The sequence below is a fragment of the Macrobrachium rosenbergii genome, chromosome 56 (genome assembly GCF_040412425.1).
Source record: "Macrobrachium rosenbergii isolate ZJJX-2024 chromosome 56, ASM4041242v1, whole genome shotgun sequence".
Classification (NCBI taxonomy): domain Eukaryota; kingdom Metazoa; phylum Arthropoda; class Malacostraca; order Decapoda; family Palaemonidae; genus Macrobrachium; species Macrobrachium rosenbergii.
The window spans coordinates 56218289-56235689 of record NC_089796.1 but is presented as its reverse complement, the minus strand read 5'-3'; the positions used below and the strand labels follow the sequence as shown (position 1 = coordinate 56235689).

The window sequence follows — 17401 nt, the reverse complement described above, 5'->3', positions numbered from 1 at the left end:
AAAACAAAAATAACATGTAGAAACATCATTTCCTGTTATGAGCTGTAAAATACACAAAAGCCTTAATCTTACAAGCATCTTTAGGTCATTTATAAACATTAAAAAGGTTTTAGATAACTAATACGGTATGGATTCATACTTCTTTGACACTCATGAACAGCTCAGATGAACAGCCCAAAACCCAACGCTTTGGGAGATTCATTCAATGGAGTGCAGTATGTAAAAGTAACCTGTGGATTAAAACACAAATTGAAATGTACTGTTAGTAACTCAATGTGTACTGTATTTATGGTATTTTCATTTATCAATTTTAACTTGCATGAATAAATATTCACTGTACTGTATCTCAGGTCATTTATAAACACTAATAAAAGTTTTTAACCACGACAGTAGGGCCTATACCTTGGCATTGATGAGGATCTGGATCTGTGGAGATGGATGTGGAGAGGAAAATGAAAGAGATCACAAAATTAAAGGGGAATTCCTCTCCAGCCAGTCTGATTGCTGCCTTCAGGAGATTCCTCTTTCTCTGTTTTTTGGCACTAGGGACCGGGCAAAATTTTTGTTTAAGAAAACATTGTACAGGGTCGTCTGAAAACTTGTTGACGTTTTTTCAGTGTCCAGTTCCTCTGTACACATTGACTAAGTTGTGGCCAACATAGTCAATAGTCTGGTTCACTAAAATTCAATTGTCATGGTGATATTCTCGAAGAATTCCTGGAATTTCTCCCAGTGCATCATAATCTCCTGATTTTTTAGTGCCTGTAATAGGCACCTAATTGCTCTCCTCCTCTTCAGACACCTCCTCAGCCAAAACCTCTTTGCTCCCTTGAGAAGTTCCTGGAGTTCCTCTGTTGTCAGTTCCTTTTTTGTGTTCTGCCACCAGCCTTCTGCATCATCAGAACTCACCTCCAAGCCCATGGACTTGGCCACAGAAACAATTTCCTCAACATCAGCCAGGCAGAGGAAGGGGTTATTCCTCAGGTCATCTCCAATGAATGACTTGGGGAATCAAAACTACAGAGGTCCCTTGCAAAGAGGAGCCCCATCAGGCCAAGCACTATTCTCCAGCCTGCTGAAGGGTCCTCTTAGAAACTTGGCCCATGCTTTATTTATCAGCCTGAGTAGAACACAAATCCAAGGATGGGAAATGCCCTTCCAAAAATTCAGTAAGTGTTAGGTTGGTTTCATTGGTGACTTCCAAACACCTTTGAAGAGTGCCTTGTACAGCTTTTTGAAGTTTGCAATGATCTGCTGGTTTGGCTGGAGTAGTGAGGTAGTTCTGGGTGGCAAAATTGTGATCTTAAGCCAGCTGAAGGTGTCAGCCAGCTCATATTCCATGTCGGGGGTGGGCAGGGGGCATTGTCCATGACGAGGAGTGCAGATTTCAGTGGCAAACCTTTCTCTTCGAGGTATTCCTTGATAGTGGGGGGCACACAGTTAATGAAACCCACTCGAAAGATTTGCCTAGATAGTTACCCAGGCCTTAGCATTTGATTTCCACATTACATTCAGCTATTTTTAAGAACTTTATGTTTCTTAAAAACTCTGGGGTTTCGGAGTGATACACTAGCAGAGGCTTGATCTTTAAGGTCTCACTAGCATTTTTTGCACAACAGTAGAGTTAACCTATCCTTCATGGGTTTATGGAAAGGCAATTTCTTAGAACTTTTGTAATATAGGTCCTCTTTGGCATTTTCTTCCAAAAGAGGCCTGTCTCATCACAATTGAACACTTGGTTTGATAAAACCATTCTCATCCACGCACTGCTGGAATTCAGGACTATATTTTCTGCAGCTTTCTTTATCAGGCACTCGCTGATAAGTGCCTAACAACACTGTGGATGCCACTTCTTTCTTAAACCTATCAAACCATCCACGACTGGCCATAAACCTGAGGATCGGTATGCAACCTGGTGCAAGCTTTTTATCAAGTCAGCATGGTGCAGTGAAAGAATTTAGCCTCGTGATAAATCATGGCCTCGATACCTATCCCCGTTCTGTTTTTCATTGACCCAAACTAATAATAGTTTTCATTTATATTACCAATTCTGCTTTCAAACTTAGGTGGTGAAACAACCCCTTAGCAACACTAGCACTTTAATGGCTTCTTTGTTCTTTAAAATGTGCTGATGGTGGACCTGGGTAAGAGATACCCAACGCTAAATCAGTCACATTCAAATGCCCTTCATACTTTTTTGCATCCTTCAGTTCAATTAGTCCTCACAGTCTTCCTCATCGCTTATCAGCTGTGGCTGTTTGGGGACCCATGATTCCGAGAGAATATAGAATTTTATACAGGAGACAAACCACCTGTACAAGCCTGCATTAGTTTAACTAGCAGTGTATCGCGAGTGGAGATGTTTAATGCGCGCGTGGAAGAACGCCAGCCTTAACGCCAACTAGCGGCTGACTAATAAACACTTTAGTTTACAACATCATATGTTTCGAAACGGTCTGATTAAAGACCGGGTCGATACCATTTTGTTTGAACCGTCCTTTTTTGCATTTCGTGTCGAATCCATTTTGTCGAATGTACGGGTATATAGACCGAGGGTATATGTATATATATATATATATATATATATATATATATATATATATATATATATATATTTATTTATTATACTGTAGAACCTGTCCCGACCGTACTAGAACTCGACATAATCGGATTTCGACACGTAATGTTGAGTAAATTTTATGGTCGAGCTCAAAACAACAAACCGAACCAATTACGAATCATATGATGTTTGTAGAAAAAAAGAGTTTAGCGGCTGCCGCCAGTTAGCGTTGTTGGTGGCGTTCTTCCATGCGTGTTTAAAAAGCATTTAAAGCCCACACATGCTGCTGCTGCTGTTGGAAAGCACACCTTGTACAGGTATATATTTTTTGGCTTTCTGCACTGAATTTTCATCCAGTCATGGGTCCCAATATGTTAGGGAATCATAATGTTACTGAAAGGTGTTTTACTGTGATTTTGTACACTAGTCAGCAGAGACTCTGCAAGGAAATTTACCATAAATACTGAATGTTTATGTAATTAGTACCGCAATGTTCACCAGGGTGGGGCTGTGTTTATTTTACATCTGCCACAAGCTGCCGAGTTCGTAATTTGGGAAATTTTTCTTAATTTTATGATAACAGACATACATAATTCCGCTTACAAATACTGTATTTATTAATTTAATGATAATCAGCTTGTTTTCAATGTTATCATTATTAACAACAGTTTTTCGTGTGTACCACGTTTGCAGTACATTCTGGTAATGCCTATAGGCTACCTAGCACAGCCTATAATTTGCTCTGTCTATCATCATTAATATGGGCATTAATTCGTGAGGCAAATTTTTTTGATACAAGATGCATTTAAAAATGTAAAAAGTGCTTCTGATGCAGTATGTTATTCAACTCTGAACTTATTTAATTGTAATTTGTGTAATGTTTTGTATAAAAAGGTAAGGTTGGGGTAATGACTGGTGGTCAGGAATTGATTAATCCATTTCAGTTGTTTCTTATGGAGAAATTAACTCAGAATTAAGTAAATCCAAATCTCGACGCTTCTTCTGGAAAGAATTAGCGCCGAGGTCCGGGTCTACTACTGTATATGTATGTATATATATATATATATATATATATATATATATATATATATATGTATATATATATATATATATTGTATATATATATATATATAATATATATTATATATATTATATATATTATATATATATATATATATATATATATATATATATATATATATATATATATATATATATATATATATACATACATACAGGCAGTCATAGTTGTGTGAGGGTTCCATTCTGGGGTGTGATAACCCTAAAAACATTTACGGCAATTTTCCAGTTATCGCATATCTATTGGTATGTATTGTTGCCAGTACCAAATTATCAATGGCAATAAGCAGAAATCAGGGGGTTTTCAGCGCTGAAAATTGCTGATTTTTCACGCTAGATCAGCCCCATGAAACCGGATCGCCATTAACTGGGGACTGCCCTGTATATATATATATATACCATATATATATATATATATATAGATATATATATATATATATATATATATATATATATATATATGTATAATATATATATATATATATATATATATATATATATATATATATATATGTGTAATAATAATATATATATATATATATATATATATATACAATAATATATATATATATATATATATATATATATATATATATATATATATATATATATATATATATATATAGCTTGTTGTGCTCCCTGTCTCTTCCTCTTTTAAGGGCATGACATCTTATGTAATGTGCCAGGAGTAGTGTGTGTAGTGGTATTGTAAGTAAGACATGTGATTCTTTAAAACAATTACTAAATTCCAAAAGACTTTTTCTAAGGTTGTGGAAAAATGATTAGTTGTTCCCGTTTCATCTTTCATTTCGCACTTTTATTCTTACAGTTTCCACCCAATAGCTTCCACTGGTTCGAGACTTTGAATATTGAATTGAGAGACTTAACTCATTTGATTAAGGGAACTAATGTTCTGAGAGTCAATCACCACTACACACTTATTCTAGTGCTATCTTTTGGTTTCTTTTCTGCTTCCCCTCACTTTGGAATGAATAGCTCTCTCTCTCTCTCTCTCTCTCTCTCTCTCTCTCTCTCTCTCTCTCTCTCTCTCTCTCTCTCTCTCTCTCCTCTCTCTCTCTCTCTCCCATTGATTCTGCTTAGACTCTCCCTCTTTTCCCAGTCTCTCTCCTTATATCTGCTATTTACCCTTGTCAACTATGACATCATATTCTGGGTAGGTACTGTTTTCCTGAGGCACCTCCTCCACTTCCTTCATTCCTGTTGATCATTGGGTATTTTGCTCCTTGTAGGATGTTCTTAGGTCCCTGGCATGGATGGCACTTGATTGGCCAAAACATCTAGGCCTGACCTGTGGGAGTGGCTTATTTTCTTGGGCTCTGCTTTGAAGGCAAGGGGGTGAAGGGTGTTTTCTCACTAACCATAACTCACTTTTACTAACCATATGTTTACAGGCCTTTCCCTCGGAGATCTCATGGATTTCAAAGGCACAGCCAAATGCGATTTCTCTTAGCACCTTGTTAATCCTTTTGTGATTTTAAAGTTGCGGTTGGCAACTTGTTTTGACAGATGGGGAGATTTATGTGAGTTTATGGCCCTTTCTACTGACCCAAATGGAAATAGGATATTTCCACTTCGAAAAAATGTTTTCTCTGTTCTTTCGATACAGTCTCGACTGCGCTGCCTGACTCACTCCTGACAGTTTTCTAAATAAACAAAGCAGTATAGACTATGAGGACTCCTAACAATGTGCACATTATGCATGACAAATTCCTTCTATGAATCTGGCTTGAAATGTTAAAACAATCATATATGATATATAAAAGAGCAAAGAAATATTAGCAGTTATCCATCCAAGTTACATTTGGATTTGCTCAGCCCTCATACCTAGCTGCCTATCAGGTGGATTTTAAATTTTTAAAAGTAACCAGTCTGTACAATCAAACGGCAGCAATCTTCATTTCTTGGCCGTTCTTCATGGATTTCTTGCTGGGCTCGATGCTATGAATGAGTGTCCTTCTTTGCATCTTGGGTGTATTCAAACATTGTGTAACTAATATGTGCAACTTACTTGTTTACATGTTGCTTGACTTTATCAATGTATGTATAAACATCCTTTTGCATAAGAAACTTCTACATTTTTAATGTCTAACTCAAAGGTATGACTGGCAACTTGAGTAGGGAAAGCAAAGTAGTAGTACTGAATATCTTTGTGGTTGACAAAACAAATTAGTAAGCCTTCACTAGTTAAGGTATCTTTAAGAAATGAATATCGTAAATGTGTTAGTTCTACGGGAAAATAAGTAATTACTATTTCTACTTCTAGTGTTAGCATAGTTCATGCACTTCTTTCAATGTTGACATGTTATGGGTTATGCCAAGACTTCTTGATGAGTTATCCTTAAAGTATTCACAATTCTTACAAACTGTATCTCTCATTCCTTTACTTTTTACTTCTATGATTAGTACACCTGATATAAGTATTCGTGATTTGAAAACAAGATTCTCGTTGAAATCATGTAATACCTGTCTTAACCTTCTATCTCATTCTTCTGTTAGTGATAGTGGGTTGCAATTCCCTAAAATGACTGCTAACCCTTCTGACCTTAATTCGTTACATTTCAGAAGTTTTACTTTACCTTCTTGCTTCCTAAGTATTTCCCCTTAGTTAAAGAAAAAGTAAATTCGAAGTTATGGTGCCTTAACCCCAAGTCTTTTTGCTACAAAATCAACTAATTAAAGTAAGAATTGCAACACTTGTGAAAAAAATATGGTTTCATTAGTAAGTCAACCAATGAAGGCAAATGCAGCAATGAAGAAATCAAATACAGGAAATACAGGCAGTCCCCGGCTTATGACATTCCGAGGTTACGACGCTTTTCAAATATATTCATCAGAAATTATTTCCTGGTTTACGACACTATTCCAGAATTACAACGCTTATGATGCCAATCTGATGGAAGAAATATGGCTCCAAAACGGAAGAATAATAAAAATTTGGAGGTTTTTTTTATGAAAAACTCAATAAAAGTGCAGTTCACATCATTTCAATGCACCAAAAGCATTAAAAGTAAGGTTTTCTTTGGATTTTTGACGATTTTCAACGATTTATCGTTTACGACGATTTTCAGTTTACGATGCGGCGTAGATACGGAACCCCCATCGTAAACCGGGGACTGCCTGTAATAGGATGAATTGATGGGTTTGTTTTTATCATTATAACTGAAATGTGACTCTTCTGTTTCTCAGGCTATATCTAGTTTTTTCTTCTTTTAATTCTTCAGTCAATTCTGCCTCTTCGACTTATTTGGTTTTCTTGACTTTGTCTTTATTTATCCAAAATCCTTCTTCTAATGATTCAGCATATGTGGAAGGTATTAATTCATTCACCTTTTTCACTTTCACCTTAGTCTCTTGCAAGTCTATGATCTTGTATGGCCCTGTGAATTTAGTGGCTAACTTATAATTAATACCACTTCTTACTTCCTTCTTGATGTAAACTTCATCGCCTATCCTATAATCTGCTTGATGCTTGTCTGTCATATTCTTCTGAGCTTCCTTTAAATTCTTGTGTAATTGCTCATGAATTACCTTGAAATAACCAATTCTTATTTTCATAATGTCTTCAGAGTAATTAGGCTGTATTGGCTGATTCAGCCAATGATTTAGTAATCTAGGTTCATATCCCATTAAAGCTTTATGGGTGTTGTTTGAGTACTTGTATGGTACTTTAGCATTTAGTGATAATTGACTAAAGGTAAATTGGCGCCTAATCCCTGTCCTACTGCATGCCTTAATGCATCTAGAACCTTTCTGTTATTTCTTTCTGCTAAGCCATTACTAGCTGGATGATACAGTTTGTATCGTTTACCTTTTCTACCTTGAATGCATCAAAATTTCTTGAACTAATGAGTTATTGAACTCCAATGCCATTATCAGATATAATGAGCTGTAGGGGCAGAATACCTATAAAATATCTTATCAAAGATAGCGATTACGCGCACTTTAGCTCCTTTACTAGTTAATGGTATTAACTCTGTGTGTCTAGTGAGTGCATCAATACACTAATATATTTCTGTTCCCCTTACTCGTGGTGTGAAGGTTAGTGATAAGATGTATGGCTACTCTTCCAGTGGAGTCTGCAGGATGGGATATTTCCCCTAGAGGTAGTTCCTGTCTGTTCTTCCCTTGTAACTGTTGCAAGTATTGTAGCTCTTCATGTAATTACTAACATCCTTATAAATTCCTTTCCAATGAAAATATCTCTTAACTAGTGTAACTGTCTCATCCCTTCCTGGGTGATCTGACATGTCATCGTCATGCATTAACTCAATGATTTTATTTCTTAGGCTCTTTCGTACTGTTCTTTTATGGAGCACTCCTAGTATAGGCAGTCCCCGGTTTTTACGACGGGGGCTCCATTCCTACGCCGCATCGTGAAGTCTAAAAATCAGGTAAAACCGAAAAAATCATCGAAATTCTTAAAAATCCTAAGAAAACTTTGACTTTGGGGTGTATTGAAAACGATAAACCATTATTGAGGTTTTTGTCAAAAATACCTCCACATTTTATTATTCTGCCCGTTTTGTAGCCATATTTCTTCCGCTCGGATCGGCGTCGTAACCGAATATGTGTCGTAAACCAGAAATAATTTCTGATGAATATATTTGAAAAGCCGCGAACCTCGGAACATCCGGACCCATCATAAACCGGGACTGCCTTAATTGATCCGTTTGACATCCAAATTAGTACATCATCTATGACGTTTATCACTTATGGGGAAAATCCATTGCTTTTATTTTCGTTCCTGACTAAATTATCTTTTATTTTCTAAGCAAAAATTGAAGATCTCCTTTAAATCTTCATCACTTTTTTGTTCACTTATGAACTTTTGTCTGAAAAAGTTCTTCTGTGTAATGCATGGTAAATACATTGCTTATGAATTCGGCCCTGTTCTGCTTCGTGACCTATCATGTTTATACTATCACCTTGTGTACTATGCCTTGATAAGGCGTCTGCCATTTTATTGGCCTTCCCTGGAACGTATTTCAACTCTGTCATAGTCTTGTGCTGTCATAAACCAATGAGCTCTATGTCTGGAAAAATTTGGATTCCTAAGCATTTCTACTACACCTGAATGATCAGTGAATACAGTTACACACAAATATGATATACTTGAAGTGCTTTAAAGCGTCTATTATGGCTAAAGACTCTAGGTCTGTTACTGAGTAGTTTACTTCTGTGGGCTTTAGCTCTCTACTGTAATATGCTATAGTATTATTTTTATCATGTCTTTGCATTAAGCATGTTCCTGTACCAGTGCGACTTGCATCTGTAGCTAAAAAGAATTTTTTATTGAAGTCTGGGAAACTAAGTACGGGAGAATGCGTTAACCTTTCCTTTAGTTTATCAAATGCTCCTTGTTGCCTTGTTTTCCACACGAATGACACGTTCCTTTAATAACTCGTCAGCAGAGCAGATATTGTTGCAAAATTCTTTATATACTTGCAGTAAAAACCCGCTAATCCCAAAAATTACTTCACATCCTTCTTACATTGAGGTGTAGGATACTCTTTTATTGACTTAATCTTTAAGTTGTTTTCTTCCACACCCTTTTTGCTTAATGTGTGTGCCAGGTAGTCTATTTTCTCTCTAAGGATATTGCACTTCTTTAACTTCAATTTAAGATTTGCCCTCCTCAGTCTCTTTAGTACTTCTCTCACCAGTTTTATGTGTTCTTCAATTGTATCTGTTGCTATTATCAAATCGTCTATATAGCAGTGTACATCTAATCACCTAAAATCTTATCTGTTACTCTCACAAAGGTTACTGGGCTTGACTTCAGACCAAAAGGCATTCTCACATATTGATATCTACCGTTGCTTGTACAGTACTAAAGGCAGTTAATGGTTCACTTTCCTCGTCTAAAGGAATTTGCAAAAATCCTAGCAACAAATCTATTGTGGTAAAGTATTTCTTGGATCCGATCGTTGTGATAAGACCTCTCATAGACGGCATTGGATAAGGATCATTTTCATTTATCTTGTTTACCCTTCTGAAGTCTACCACTACTCTATAGGTTTTATTCTTTTTTTGGAACTAGGAAAAGTGGGAAAGACCATGGAGATTTTGATGGTTCTATTATTCCTTGTCTATCCATTTGTCACTGAGAAATATTCACTAATTACTGTATTTTCATAAAATTTTCATGAATAAATGAACTTTTTGTGATAAAACTCTTAAAATACTGAGGTGTAAGCATTTTTACAGTGTTTGTCTTGTGTTTAAACTATCAAAATGGGCAGCTCTAAGTGTTTTTAGAGGGGTTTTAAGTATTCGCAGAATACAGGGCTTCACTGTATATGTCACTAGTTATGATACTATTGCAGCTTGTAATTTCTTGCAAAAGTTAGTTAATGCAATCAGCAATTGGGCTGATGACAATGGCTTTTGATTCTCCCCTTCCAAAACTGTGGCAGTTTGTTTTACGAGAAGTGCTCAAACGGAAACCATTCCAAATATTGAGCTGAAAGACACTGTAATAACATATGAGGATGAGGTGAAGTTTTGAGGGATGATTTTTTATAAGAAGTTAACATGGGCTAGTCATATTGACTCCTTGAAAATTAAGGTGAAGAAATGCCTTAACATTTTAAAAGTAGTCTCAGGTGTTAACTGGGGTGCTGATAAGAGGCTACTTTTACAGTTATATGACATGTAAATCTAAGCTTGAGTATGGCTGCCAAGTCTACTCTTCAGCAAGTGCAAGCAAACTTAAGGAGTTGGATGCAGTTCATCATGCTGGTCTAAGAATATGCTCTGGTACATTTAAGATATCACCAGTTGAAAGCTTATATACTGACACTGAAGAGCTCCCTCTAGATTTACGTCAAGAGGAACTGGGACTGTGGTATATAATTAAATTAATAGATTCCCTTGAAAACCCTGCAACATTCATTCTTAACCAAAACGATGCACATCAGTTTGCAAACGCTAGAGCATCCAAGCCTTTTCATGTAAGAATTAATGCTGCAGTTGACAATGTGTCTATTAAAAACTAAAAAATTGAGGCAATACATTGCTTCAAGTTACCTCTGTGGCTGTTAAAGAATCGGTTAATGTTCGGGAAGTGAAGGGTCGTTTTCTTGATCATGACCAAATACATTTGGGTTCTGTTAAACTATTCACTGATGGATCAAAGACATCAAGTGGCGTTGGTTATGCTGTTGTTCATGGTAATTGTTCATGTGCAGGCAGACTAACTAATAATGCCTCTGTTTTTACAGCTGAATTAACTGCATTAGCCAAATCTCTTGAGATTGTTTCTACTCTACAAGGTAATACTTTCACCATATACAGGCAGTCCCCGGTTATCGGCGGGGGTTCTGTTTTGAGGGTGTGATGATAACCAAAAATTGCCGCTAACTGAAAATGGGTGATTTATGGGGCTTACCGGTGCCAAAAAGCGCCAATTTTCAGTTATCGGTGCCTCTGTTAGGTATGTATCAGCGCCAGTACCCAATTATCAGTGCCAGTAAGTGGAAATTGGTGATTTTCGGCACCGAAAATTGCCAATTTTTGTTGCTAGACAAGCCCCATAAAACCAGATTGCTTGTAACCAAGCCTGCTGTTAACCGGGGACTGCCTGTACTCAGATTCCTATAGTGCACCCATGGCCAATAAGCAATATAACCCAAAACATCCAATTATTCAGAATATTTAAGAATGGTTGTATAGGCTTGCTTCCAAATTCAAATTAGTCCATTTTTGCTGGGTCCCTGCCCATGTTGGCATTGTGGGTAACGAACTTGCTGACCATGAAGCAAGAGATGTCATTACTAAAGATGAGATTCTATTCCACCATATTCCTGCTACCGATATGAAATGGACTATTCAATTATATATCAAAACTAAATGGCAAGCATGTTGGTCTTCTCCCCTTCTGGCCAACAATAAAAAGTACAGTAAAATCAGACAATGTATTGAACATTGGCCATCTAGATTCCAACAAAACCATAGGATAGAAATTGTATTAATGTTGTCTGAGAATTGGCCATACTCGATTAACCCACAGACTCCTTTTAGAGGGGGGAACTGCATAGTCTATATACAGTGCTACTCTCCTCTTACTGTGGAACATGTTATTACATTGCCATAGGCATGCTGCAGCATGGCAGAGACATGGGTTAGTGGGCAAGGATATAGCAGAACTGCTTGGTCCTGATGTATTTGTTAATAATATAGCTGCATTCCTTAGGGACATTAGCCTCTATAATGAAATTTAACATTGATCTCTTGGTACGTTGCCAAGCGTAGTACAGTATATACACTTTTGCAGTTGTGTATATAGGCATGTTTATGGATATTTTTTTTAATTTTTTACCCTGTAAAGGTTATATGCATATCCTAAATGCAAAGTTATCATTTTTTTATGGGGAATATCTTATTTTGCCAAATGTCAATTTTTAACCAAAGTTTTAAAATCATTTTTATTTTATTTAATTTATAAATTCATTGCCATAACTATTCATCTCACCAAATTCATTATAGCGCTGAATAATCCCTCGGATTCTGGTGCTTGGCTTCAAGGTTAAATTTCATATTCCATTCCATAAACAGTTGCTCAAATTTTATTAGCATTGAGTTTTAATGGCTTGTGGCTGAGAAGATTATCCATCCATAACTAAAGCCTAGTGCCCATACCTGTATGGATGACTATGTGGTGAGAACACAGAAAGGAAGTGATATGACAAAGGATTAACAAGAGAAAGAGTAAATAGCTGAGAGGAATAGCAAAACTAAATAAGAGATGGAAAATAGGAAAATAATGGCTATGTTCCTTACTATGGATGTAGGCTAATGAGAAGTAATGAGTTTATGAAACAAATATGTATAATGGACTGTTGGGAAACAAATATCTGCAATATACTGTACTGTCTATTTGTATGAATATTTTATGAAAAAAATGTATATGTCAAAGTCTTTTATGAAGTGTGTATGAAGTAGTTTATGCAGATTTTACCAGAAGTTTAGTTTCTTTCAGACTGATCAATATAGCAAATATTACTTCTCTGAGGTTGATAAGCTTTATTGTGATACTGGTCTAGTGAAACCAACCAATCAGTCAGTCAATTCTTGGTGACCACACTGGCAACCATCAAATATCATGTCCATTTTAAGAGATGTTGGTTCCTGTTTTATAACTCTCCCTATTTGAGTAAAATTGCCTTTTAGCTACAGCACTCTTTGGATGAAGCTCATAAGTGAAACTTCATGGTTCTCCATAACCTGTTGCCCCAGGAAGCACCCTGTGTACTGCTAAAATAAAAAAAAGCATCATTTCAAGATTTAACATTTTAAATGGAATTTTATTATTGTGTTTCACACTTATCAAACATAAAAGGTTAGCATAAGTAGGAATAAGCAATCATGTGGCCATTAATTTGCATCAGACCTTACATAAAGTAAGTTTCAAACCATTCAAATAATAACTTAGAGCCATGTTCCTTCCTTCCTGAACATGAAGAATAAACTGTATTCATTTGTAAATCTTCATCTCAAGGACAGAGTGAGGTTACATTATATAAAAGTTATCTCAAGGTCACCCTTTGGTAAGGTGAACAACCTGTAAGCTCTCCTTGTTGGGTACAGTTCCACTGCTTGAAGGAAGAGTTTTTGTTTAATGTTGAGGGACTTGAAAGAAAATGCACAGTTATGATTGTGTTAAATGGGCAGAAGAGGATTAAGGGTTTTGAAGGACTGCATACTGTATATGCCTCTTATATTTTCAAACCACTTATGCCAGGATCTTTTTTCCTGTCTCCAGTACCATATTATCAGTCTCTTAAGGATGATAGTTGCCTGGCCAAAGGAAGCTATCAAGAATTTCATTATCTCAGATGTTAGAATGAACAAGGTACTAATACTACCCTGTCAAAGTTGTTCAAACTCACCCTTTCAGTCAGCTTCTTGTGTGAGCAGATAGCTTCCTATGGGTAGTGAGTCATTGATTTCTAATTGTACTCAGACTAACTTGTTATGGAAAACATTGTACTGTACTGTACTAAATATACTGTAGTCTGATACTGTAATGCTAATTGGTGCCTTGCATTAGGGTCCTCCCTACAGCTTTCTGAATTGAGTCTTGCAAAAATATGTGCACAAAAATTCAACCTTTACAAGGAAGTCTTTATCTACTTTGATTTGCAAGTGGCCCCCTCTTTTGTTTTTTGCATGAATCTGTGATAGTCAGTCTTTTAAGGTAATAAGTAATTTTAATGAACCATAGTAATTTATATATATCTATGGAACACGTTTTTAAAACTTAAATTTTCTAATGTAGCTGAAGGTTTTGTATATTTAACAGGGCCTATATAAAAGGAGCTAAAGTAAGAATAAAATTACAAGATCTTGAGTTGTCAACACGATTCTTAGGATCCTCAACCGACATGACGCTGTTAGAAGCTGAAGCAACCCTTCTTGGTATTGTTAATATTCAGAGAAAAAGCTAATACAGTCCATAACATTAATTTGGTATGTATTAATATCTCATTGTTGTAGATTTGATTGTATTCATTGCTGATTATTGAAAAATCTTTAAACTTTGTGTATTTTTATCCTTTTTGTGCATTAGGTGTCAAGTTTGCTTACAGTAGTGTTGGTTGAATGTAAGTCAAACCACAGGAAATCTGTCTTTCACTATGCGCTTTGAATTGTCAAAACTGTTCTTTCTTTCTTAATGTAAAACTTCAGCTGAAAACCTTTATGGACAGAGTCAACATCAGCTGAAAACCCTTATGGACAGAGTCAACATCAGCTGAAAACCCGTATGGACAGAGTCAACAGACTTATAAACCCAAGAGGGCTCCAAAGGGAAATTATCCTGCAGAGAGAAGCAAGTTGTAGGAAAATGTAGTAAATAAATAAATATGAGGAATAGAAAATAGAACTGATGCTCTTGAAATTCAGGAGACATGAGCAGAGAGCAGGAATGAATTTGCTCCTTGCTTAAATATTTGGTGATCAGAATGTTCCACAACTGCACCAGGTTATCTCTTCCACATTTTAGTTGTAGCCAAAATAAAACTCTTAGCAACCTGAGTAATATTAAATCTGATGCTAGAAAATGAAACACGGTTTGCAACACTTCATCCCAGGTGTTGCGAGCAAGACAGCTAGGTCAGGTAGAGAAGAGTGCAGGGGATATTTGTCTTCGTAATACGTTTTGTGCAATAAACGTGGTGAACTCACTTTACGTCTGTGCCACAAGTCATCATTAAGAGTTGGCAAAATAAACTTGGCTGATGACATAGCTCTAAGAGTTAGAGGTGAGTCAGCACCAGAAGACCATACTGGAGAACAGTACTCCACAAGGAAAAGGAGTTAACAAGCGTGGATTTAGTAGCTTCTTCCCAAAACAATGTACAGTATGTAAAATATCTCTGCAAGGTACTAACTTTTTAATGTACAGATGAAGCAGTATTACATATATGCTTCTCAAAAGTCAATTTCTTATCAGAAGTTAAATATAAAATTTTAAGGCACTGACATTTAAAACCATACCATTTAAATGTAAATCAGGATGCAAAAGCAAAGGTTTCCTGGATTTTCTATCTTTAAGTTTTAGTTGGGTTAAATTTCATTAGCCATAGCATACTCCATTCATGAATATGTTCAAGATCGCTATTCAAGGAATATGCAGCCACAAAGCTAAGGCACTAAGATGGAACAATAGCTAGAAGAGTAACATCATTGGAATATGCGGTCAGTTTGTTCTCCAGACCTTGCCACCTGCCACTAGTATAGGTAATAAATAGCAAAGGTCCAAGGATACTACCCTGACCACCTGAAATGACAGTACTAAAGCTACTACACTGGCCAACAACATAGACCCTTTAGGTTCTGCCTACTAAAAATTTGAAATACCAGAAGATCCATCAATTCCGTGTATAAAAGATCCTCCAATTCCCAATGATCTTAGCTTGTAGATAAGTGGTTCATGATTCACACAGTCAATGGCTGCACTAAAATCTAAACCGACCATGTGTGCCTCTGCACCCTCATCAAGATCACTTTGAAAGAATACCGAGGCCTTTGCAAAACCCAAAATATAATTTTGGTAGCAGGTCATTATCTTCAACAAACTTTCAACGATGCTTCTCAAAGACCCTAGATAAAATGGATAATTGAAATAGGTCTATATTCAGAGGGTCATGAGGATGGAATTTTAGTCCCTTAGGTAGTGCAGCAGGTGGATAACTTCTAAGTCCATCTAGTCTTGTGGAAATAGGAGTAATCTTAGGAGTAATGAAATCAGCAGTCTTTTTAAAAATGAGAATGACCCTGTTAGGGTGTATGCCACCAAAACTGTCAAGGCCCAGAAGCAAATATTTTACTTCTCTAGACCTGAAAATAATTAAATACAACTTAGGCTCTGGGAAGAACACTGAATCAACTCCAATGAATGATAACTTAAGATTAGACCACCACTTATGGTCATCACCATTGGAGAGCAAGGTCTCCTTCACACCATTATTATAAGCTCTTTCATAGAGAACCTGAGCTTGACTTCTAAGCTCAATTAAATTTTGCCACAAAAAGTTTGATGATTGTTCCTCCATAAATGATAAACCATGTTTTTCAAGGTAAGCAAGCTTAAATACAGCATTAAACCATGGATTATCCTAGAATGAAACAGGTGGATTTTAGAAGAAATTCTCCTCTCGATAAGTGTTAGGGTGATCATTAAAACACTTGGTGATATATGGACTAATGCAAGTATTACCACCTGAACTCGTTAAGATCAAGATGAGTACCATCCCAATTGGCCTAGAATTTCAAGTACACCTTTCCTGAAAAGCTAACGTCAGGAAAAACCTGATCTATCTCCACATTAGCCATAATCAAACAGTGACCAGATGAGCCCACGGGCAAACCTACTATTCAAGATAAAATCCCTGTAAATATGTGAATACAAGGTCAAGACAGTTGCCAGATTGGTGTTGGGTCATTCATTAACTGCCTTAAAAGAGATTGCTACAAGGTCAGTGAGTGTATTCTACGTAAGGAGGACAGATTGAAAAGGGGAAAGGGTATAGAATATTCAGTGTTGTCAAGTGTGTGTGTCAATATTAAAAGATGTGCAATGAATATGCCAGACTATTCTGAGTTGGTGTAGGCATAGAAAATGTCCTTGACCCAACAACAGACTATTGGCCAGCCTTTGAGCGGACCTTAATCTCTAGTGGTAGTGTCTCAACAGGCAGCTGGCTAACTTGCTACCTTGTGCACAAGTTTGAGTCAGGTTATTTTTTTTAATCAGATTGGAATATTGAGTTGCGAAGGACGTCTGTTTTCTGTATACTTCATAATACACCAGTGTTTATGCAAGTTTCACTAGCCCTTCATTTATAAGAGTGTTTCAGGATTCATATTAATTACTTGGTGTTTCATTTACAAAATAGATGTTTCATGGAATACTTTATCAAATATTCATGTTACTATCAGTGGACATGGCAAACTACTGTTCCCTCTCCTACTGGTTTTCTTCTTTTTTTCACTCACTGTGTAGTTGAGGATGCATTGTTTGGAGTGCAGCTTTATATGAGCTTGTCGCATTTTATGCTGTATGCTATATATTTGATTCTTTTTAGTTTTTAAGCATGTTTTTTGCGTATTTAACCCTTTTACCAAGAATTTGTTTGTCCATTATAGTTGATTATTCAACAGTGCATTTGATAGGTTTAATATTAAAGTTGTTTTGAGATAAGTACACACTCTGACAATGTTGGTATGGTAAAGTGA

The 17401-nt window shown here is 36.3% G+C and overlaps 1 protein-coding gene across 3 annotated transcripts in view; it reads left to right on the top strand.

Annotated features, from left to right (window-relative positions):
• The window catches only part of mRpS28 (mitochondrial ribosomal protein S28), a 139195-nt gene that overhangs the window by 47323 nt on the left and 74471 nt on the right, over nucleotides 1–17401 (top strand). For 2 of the 3 annotated variants that reach the window (XM_067100024.1, XM_067100025.1), the window contains exon 3: nucleotides 13965–14131. In XM_067100024.1, the coding sequence (XP_066956125.1) occupies nucleotides 13965–14109 (145 nt within the window). In that variant the 3' untranslated portion in view covers nucleotides 14110–14131. Of the gene's footprint in view, nucleotides 1–13964; nucleotides 14200–17401 lie in introns of those variants that run through there. The other variant, XM_067100023.1, reaches the window with a different exon arrangement.